The 8860-nt window shown below is 49.1% G+C and overlaps 1 protein-coding gene across 1 annotated transcript; it reads right to left on the reverse strand.

The window, feature by feature from the left end:
* Nucleotides 1-768: 768 nt before the first annotated feature.
* Nucleotides 769-2161, reverse strand: LOC123126310 (phytosulfokine receptor 2-like). The gene has a single exon (XM_044546674.1). It carries the CDS (start codon nt 2157-2159, stop codon nt 1032-1034), a length of 1128 nt encoding a protein of 375 aa, XP_044402609.1. The 5' UTR covers nt 2160-2161; the 3' UTR covers nt 769-1031.
* Nucleotides 2162-8860: the final 6699 nt, after the last annotated feature.

Below are 8860 nucleotides of genomic sequence, written 5' to 3' on the forward strand. Positions count from 1 at the left end.
CTACACTGGCGCTTTCACCGACGTCGTTCCTCTCTGCATCCTCTTCCGCGTCCTACTACACTGGCATCGCAGCCGGCGTAGTTTCTCTCGCCCCCTCCCACACCCTACTACATTGCCGCCGCCGTCGACGTTGTGGCCTCCTGTCCTACTACACTGACGCCGCCATGGTGTGCGCACTGTATTTATCCTCACCGTCCTCTGTCTCAATGCCCTCCTTCTCGTCCCTTCTCATGGATTTTCCCTGTGTCTCATGGATTATCCCTGTGGCGACAGCGCTAGCAAGTGGTTTGCCATGCCGCCGATGGGATCACCTACCCGCGACTCCATGCTCATCGCGTCGGACACGGTGCTGCGACCACCGTCCACGATAGTCATCGAGGCTAACTCCGTGTGTCATGTGTAGCTGTTAACTCTTAGTTATGTCCAGTGTATGCAATCAAACACCGCGTAGTGCATCAGCTAAACCAATGCAGGCCACCAAACGCCAGACAAAAATTGCTTCCCCAATGCAGCCAACGTATTTGCAGCCTACCAACGACGTGCACAACATAATTTTGCCCCTACATCTGCTCAGTCAGACCCAACTGAGACAAATATGCAAAGTAAAAAACGATGGAGGCAACGGAACAAGCCCTTGATGTATGGATGGATTAAAGCACAATATAAAACAAGGAGAGACAACACCTCCAAGAGGGCAAGGAATAATAAGTTGCCACACACCACCAGCTTGGAGATCACGTCTTTCCCGATACACAATACAACTTGGCATACCAGTCAAACCATAATATATTTCTCGATACACAATACATGGACCATAAAGATTCGATTATTACAACATATGCGAGGCATAGGCAGGCACATCTCGTGTGGCAACTTATGTACCTTATTTATCGAATAGTATCTTATGGCCTAGGATAGTAGCAGAAAAACAAACTACAAAGGCTAAACATAATCTCATCTCAACTCCTCGGATAGTTGAGAAGTTCAAGAGGAGGCAATATGTATATATAAGGGCTTAATTATATATAAAATTAAGCCCCTGATACAACTTTGTTATTCCCAACTACGATATGGTTCATCCCAGATACAACATTGCTGCTCCCAGATACGATATTGTTACTCCCAGATACGACATGGTTGATCCCAGATACGCCATTGTTGAACCCAGATACGACACTGCTACTCCCAGTTACACCATGCCTGCTCCCAGATACAACATGCTTGCTCCCAGATACGACGTGGTTGTTCCCAGATACGGTGTTGTGATTCCCATATACCGCATGGTTGTTCCCAGATACGGTGTTTTCATCCCCAAATATGACAGTATTGTCGTTTCCTGATACAACATTGTTTCTCCCGAATCTCACAACATTGTTGGTCCCCGTTATGACATTTGGGAGCTCGTTAAGTCGTCGTCCGAGTGTGCTTCTGTTATGCTTCACATACAATGGCATGTTAGTGAAAGTCATGCCCTCTGGACGCCTAGCGGTGGCGAAGCCCTTTAGTCGTGTCAAACTCTTAGGTACCTCACCAACCAATGAATTGTTTGAGAGATCCAAGTAGCAAAGGTGGTGAAGCTGACCAATCCACGATGGAATGGTGCCGACAAATTGGTTGCGGGACAAATCAAGCACCTCCATTTTCTTGCATTGGGACAACCATTCTGGAATCCTGCCCTTGAGAGCACAATCACCAAGGGCCAGCACCTTGAGGCTCTTGAACCCACCAATAATACCATCGCCAGGTAGCTCCTCACCACCAAAATTCTTGGTGAGAATCAACGTGGTGAGGTTCTGGCACCCATGCAACACGGTGAGCAGCCCTGAGATGTTGTGAAAGTTGTTGGAGCTAAGGTCGAGCTCCTCGAGCTGCGCAAGGCCTGCAAGGGAGGTTCCTGGGATGGCCCCCCTGAGGCCTCGCCTGGGGAGGCGTAGTGCCGTGACACGGCCGCTGGCGGCGTCACAGCCCACGCCTTCCCAGCTGCAGCATGCGGCACCGGACCACGTGACACGGAGGAGGACACCCCCGCCGTTGAGGCTCCCGGCAAAGTCCAGCAGCGCAAGGAGGTCGTCGGGGTGGCACGAAGTTGCGCGTGCCTCGGGCAAGAGAACCGCCAAAAGGAGGAAGAACAGCAGGCAGCATTTGGCCATGGGATTCATTCTGCTCGAGTGATTGGCAAGTGCTCTTGGTGTACAAACTACTTGGGTGATACATGGTGTCTTATAGTGTGTGGCTTGCAAGTGGTAGTGAGTGGCCAGGCCACGTACTACAAGTAAGTGCCTGCCCATTCATGGGTGGCTGATCGACTGAAATTCGTGGGTGGCTTATATTTTACTTGTCGTGGCCCATTCATGCTTGTCTCTTTGTATCTTAAGCTGGCCAACTACTGACGCAAGGATTTGTCTTCCTATTTACACCATCTTTGTCCAAGCGTCTCACATTTCTCCAAAATTGAAACTATTAAAATACGACAGACGATGAATAGATTGGAAGTTTCTAGAGAAAAACTAAAGCTAAGTCCACCGGGAATTACCAGCCGACCGGTAGCTGGCTGGCGTAGCACACAGCTGGTTCTTCATTTCTCCGTTCGATTGTGGCTATCCAGAGTACGTGTAGTGTCTTTTTTTTCCGTTTAATTGGACTGGACGTACGCTGAATAGCCACAATTCTTTAAAATATGTCTATGTACATCCGTATGTAGTTTGTACTATTTTTTTTAAAAAGTCTTATATTTAGAAACAGAGGGAGTATGATAGTATGATGCCATATCATAGCATGTAAATTGAGAAAACAGTGTCAAATATATCTTGTCCACAAATTCTTATTAGGATTCTACAAACAATTAAATAAGATTTTCACTTTATGATGTTATGCTTTCTGAAGGTTGTGTGAGAGACTAGTATCATATGGATGATACTAGTTTATAATATCACCCATTACATGTTATTATACACTAGTATCATGCATATGATACTATGCATAATATTCGATATTATTCATTCTTGAATTTGTTTCTTTTTTCATACCTAGTAGATAAATTTGTGTTCGAACTTGGAATTTACCATGTCTATAGAAAGGCATCTCTTCGACATACTGTATTTTCTTGAGAATTTTTTGGAACTTCAAAAGATAGTTTAACCGTGGTTTCACCGTTTCCACCAAATATTCTCTTGACGTGGCTGGCAGTGTTATACTTAACAATTTGCATCCGAGCAGACGAGGACATATACTGGATATCCCCCTTAACAGGGTATCCTCCTCTGTTGTTGCTTTACGTAATGTTGTTTTCAAGCTTGAGGGTGTGACGAGAGACTCATGGACAGTCATGAAAACGATTTGGAACAACACTTTCCAGTGTTACAGCAGTGTGGTTTCTAGTGTTGCAGCAGCACCACCACCAACTTGTTCCAAACAGCTTTGGGGCACCACCATGCATCTTGTTAAGGCCGGCCGATCCTAACACTACACGTGTCCCATAGCGTGTTGGCCACGCAGCTGTCCCTGGTGCGGTGCATGATGCGACAGGCGTGGCTCCGACCTACTGTTTGTGGCTGCAGCTGCGGAGGCAGCATTTGTCCGCAATGGCTCTGATGGAGATTGATATTGTTGGGAGTTGTATCTACTCATTGTTTACTACGTACATACTTGTGAGAAGAACAATGATGGAAAGAGTGTAGTGCAGTGCATGGCATGAAATGACCGAGGGTATGTATGGCAGGTCGGCATGGATTTGCAGCAAAGCATAACCCTGGGAAGAGGACATGCGTTCTTTGCCTATGTGTAAGTAAAGTCTTGTGAGTCGTGTGAGTGGCATGCAGAGGGAAGGGACACATGTCCTTTTCCTTTTACATACATACATACATACATACATACATACATACATACATACATGAGTTTAATTTAGATATGTCATTCAAGCTATTAAAATTCTTGATACATCAGTTTTGCTCTGAATATAAGAGTCTCTTTATTTATTATTTACCATATTTGCGAGTACATCTTGTGTCAACAAGGACAGACGAACGATGCAGCGCACACTTATGCTATGATGTGTGCAGCCATTAACCTCAGGTTACGACTTTGTTGTGCCCAGTTACGAGATGGTTCTTCCCAGACACGGTATTGTGGCACCCAGATACAACATTTTTACTACCAGATACGATATTTTTGCTCCCACCTACGTCATTGTGGGTCCCAGATACAATATTGTGTTTCCCAATCACGACATGGTGGCTCCCAGACACGGTATTGTGGCTCCCAGATACAACATTTTTACTACCAGATACAATATTTTTGCTCCCACCTACGTCATTGTGGGTCCCAGATGCAATATTGTGTTTCCCAATCACGACATGGTGGCTCCCAGACGCGGCATGGTTGCTCCCAGATACGACATGGTTATCCCCAGTTACGACATGGTTATTCCCATATACGACCTAGTAGCTCCCAGATACAGCGTTGTCATTCCCAAATATGATAGTGTTGTCATTCCCGGCCATAACGTTGTTGCTCTCAGATCTGACAACGTTGTTGGTCCCAGCTAAGACATTTGGGGCATGCTTACTTTGTCAACGAAGTCTGCTTCTTCCGCTACGCTTCAGATACAATGACATGTTAGTGAAATCAATATCCCGTGAACATCCAGTGGTGTTGAGGCCCTTAGAACTCTTGGGTACTGAGGGAGTCCTGGATTAAGGGGTCCTCGGGCGTCCGGCATGTTATCCATGGGCCGAACTGATAGGCTGTGAAGACACGAAGGCCGAAGACTGTACCCGTGTCCGGATAGGACTCTCCTTGGCGTGGAAGGCAAGCTTGGCGATCAACTGTGAAGATTCTTTCTATGTAACCGACTCCATGTAACCCTAGATTCCCCTCGGTGTCTATATAAACCGGAGGGTTTAGTCCGGAAAGGATATACTCATTACCATAGTCATACAGGCTAGACTTCTAGGGTTTAGCCATTACGATCTCGTGGTAGATCAACTCTTGTAATACTCATATTCATCAAGATCAATCAAGCAGGAAGTAGGGTATTACCTCCATAGAGAGGGCCCGAACCTGGGTAAACATCATGTCCCCTGTCTCCTGTTACCATCGACCTTAGACGCACAGTTCGGGACCTCCTACCCGAGATCCGCCGGTTTTGACACCGACATTGGTGCTTTCATTGAGAGTTCCACTGTGTCGTCGACGAAAGGTTCGATGGCCCCTTCGATCATCGATAGTGACGCTGTCCAAGGAGAAACCTTCCATCTCGGACAGATCTTCGTAATCGGCGGCTTCATACTGCGGGCCAACTCACTTGGCCATCTGGAGCAGATCGATAGCTACGCCCCTGGCCACCAGGTCAGATTTGGAAGCTTGAACTACGTCGCGGATATCCGTGGAGAGGATCTTCAACGGATTTGAGACCGTGGCGATCGCTCCCCCTCGCTCCAATGAACATGACTTAAATCTGTCATCGGACCACATTCAGGAGATGGTTCCTGTAATTGCCACGGCCTTAGATCCGGAGCAGATCGCGCCATCCGAGGCCACAGAGTCCGCGGCGTTGGAGCCGCACACAGACTCAACACCTTGCAATATCTGCGTCAACGGAATTCCGGACTCGTTTTTGGCTATAAGTTCCAAACCATGTACGTCTGCGGACACCGAGCTGGATCGGTTATCGATCTTCGAGTTCAGCGCCGCAGACATCTTCCAACACTCGCCCTTGGGCGATGTGCTAAATTCATTAAAGAACCTGTCCTTGGCGGGGGACTCACAGCCGAACTATGTCTGGTTCGAACCTGTCCTTGGCGGGGGCCACCTCTTCGTACGATGTGTACATGGTTGATACACCTAAAAAAGCTAGCGACGATGACAAAGAAGATCCAGTTGAGAATAAACCTCCTGAGACACAGTCCAAGCGCCGGCGCCCTAAACGCCGTTCTAAGTCACGTCGCTCAAAAGACAGTAACACTGGTACCGGAGAAAATAGTACTCCGGACGATGCCGAAAACAATGAAGACCCTGTTGGAGCAACATCCGAACAGGAGGAACAAGAAAACGGGCAAGTTAACCCTGATAAACAGGCCATGCCCAACTACTCGGATGACGATAGTTATCGTCCACTCTCCGAGGATGAGGAGAGCCTCGACAACGAAGATTTCATCGTGCCTGAGGCACCCCTCGAGCAGGAGCGCTTCAAGCGCCAGCTAATAGCTACTGCAAGAAGCCTGAAGAAGAAGCAGCAGCAGCTTCAAGCTGATCAAGACCTACTCATTGACAGATGGACTGATGTCCTGGCAGCCAAAGAATACGGCCTCAAGCGTCCAGCCAAGAGTTACCCGAAGCGCAGATTGCTACCTCATTTTGATGAGGAGGCGCCAGAGCCCATACCTCCCTCGCGCAATGCGGAACGACCACCACGTGGTCGGGACAGCGCGGCGGACCGACCACCCCGCGGTCGGGATAAAACGGCAACTCAGGCCGAACAACAGCCCGCCCCACCGCCTCGTAAAAACAGAGACAAAACAGCTCAGGACTATACATATGACCTTCGGCAGGACCTGGATAGTAGAGCAGGACACACAAGATCGATCTACGGATCACGAGGACGTTCTTCGATGCGCGACGATGGCTACCTATTCGGATGTGACAAACCTAGTCACGCCCGGGCCGATAACCGCAGGCGGACTTCATCGGAGGTGCACCGCGATGCGGCCCGATATAGAGGCGCCGCACACCCCCTTTTTGCTTCACAGATGAAGTAATGGACCATGAATTCCCCGAGGGGTTCAAGCCCGTCAATATTGAATCATACGACGGAACAACCGATCCCGTAGTATGGATCGAGGATTTTATTCTCCATATCCATATGGCCCGTGGAGACGACCTCCACGCCATCAAATACCTCCCAGTAAAGCTCAAAGGGCCAGCTCGACACTGGTTAAACAGCCTGCCTGAAAATTCCATCGGCAGCTGGGAGGACTTGGAAGAAGCTTTTCTTGACAACTTCCAAGGTTATGTCCGGCCACCAGATGCCGATGACCTAAGTCACATAGTACAACAGCCTGGAGAATCAGCCAGAAAATACTAGGTTCCTAACCAAGAAGAACCAAATAGTTGACTGTCCGGATGCCGAAGCCCTAGCGGCCTTTAAACATAGCATCCGTGACGAATGGCTCGCCCGCCACCTCGGCCAAGAAAAGCCGAAGTCTATGGCAGCCCTCACGGCACTCATGACCTACTTTTGCGCGGGTGAGGATAGTTGGCTGGCTCGTAGTAAAAACACAGCCAACGAGGCAGGCCCCTTCGAGGCCAGAAACAGCACCGGCAAGCCCCGGCGCAATAGACACAAGCGCCGAAGTAATGGCGATAACACCAATGACACTGCAGTTCACGCCGGATTCAGTGGCTCCAAGTCCAGCCAGCGGAAGAAGCCTTATAAAAGGAACAGCGAGGGACCATCCAGCTTGGACCGCATACTCGATCGTCCGTGCCAGATACATGGCTCCCGAGACAAACAAGCCAATCATACCAACAGAGATTGCCGGGTTTTCAAGCAAGCCAGCAAGTCAAATGCCGAGAGCAAGGAAATGGGATCGCAAAGCGAGGACGACGACGAAGAGCCCCGGCAGCCGAACACTGGAGGGCAGAAAAAGTTTCCCCCTCAAGTCAAAGCGGTGAATATGATATATGCTACACACATCCCCAAAAGAGAGCGCAAGCGCGCACTCAGGGACGTCTATGCGGTAGAGCCGGTCGTCTCAAAATTCAATCCATGGTCGTCATTCCTGATCACCTTTGATTGTCGAGATCATCCAACTAGTATCCGTCATGGCGGTTCGGCCGCACTGGTCCTCGACCCAATCATCGACGGATTTCACCTGACACGATTCCTAATGGACGGGGGTAGCAGCCTCAACCTGCTCTATTAGGATACATTGCGCAAAATGGGCATTAATCCCTCACGAATCAAGCCCACAAAGACTACCTTTAAAGGAGTCATACTAGGTGTAGAGGCCCGTTGTACGGGCTCAATCACACTGGAGGCGGTCTTCAGTTCCCCGGACAGCTTCCGAAGCGAAGAGCTAATCTTCGATATCGTCCCCTTCCGCAGCGGCTACCACGCACTGCTCGGACGAACCGCGTTTGCTAGATTCAACGCGGTGCCACACTATGCTTATCTCAAGCTCAAGATGCCCGGTCCACGCGGCGTCATAACAGTAAATGGAAACACGGAGCGCTCCCTCCGTACAGAGGAGCACACTGCTGCCCTAGCAGCAGAAGTACAGAGCGGCCTTCTCAAGCAGCACCATAATCCGGCTGCCGAGCCCCTGGACATCGTTAAGAGGGTCCAGACTACACTGCAACAGGACAACTCGGCTTGTCAAGAGCTCAATTAGCAATTCGGCCTCCGTCCCAGCCCGGATGAGGGAGTGGCATTCGTACCGCGCGTACATAACTACGCGCCCAAAATCCCATGGGTATTGACGAAGGCATAGCTAGCTCGCGATCCACAGTGCGGCTCGACAGACCCTAGGATTCGCGTACCTTCGTTTTTTCTTTTTCATTTCAGGTTCTTTCTCTCTTTTCGAGGTTTCTCCTGACAACCCGTTTGTCGGAGACACCAAGGAGGCAAGGAGCTTTGGCGTACAAGGGAATCCCCAGGTGGCCTCCGCTAACGATTGCTATACCTGTTTTACATACCCGCACCCAGCTCGCACTTGGTCTTGCTTATCACATTACTTGTACAAGTACGCCTCGACGTATTAATCACATTACAAATAAAGGGTAGCATCATCTTATTACTTAATTTCCCCCTTTTTCCTTTGTATTTATTACTCATTGCACACATACACTCTGGTACGTATTA

Source organism: Triticum aestivum, chromosome 5D (assembly GCF_018294505.1).
Source record: "Triticum aestivum cultivar Chinese Spring chromosome 5D, IWGSC CS RefSeq v2.1, whole genome shotgun sequence".
NCBI lineage: Eukaryota > Viridiplantae > Streptophyta > Magnoliopsida > Poales > Poaceae > Triticum > Triticum aestivum.

Bases quoted from the DNA above. Each gene is read 5' to 3' on its own strand.
- LOC123126310 (XM_044546674.1), bottom strand. From the start codon at position 2,159: ATGAATCCCATGGCCAAATGCTGCCTGCTGTTCTTCCTCCTTTTGGCG.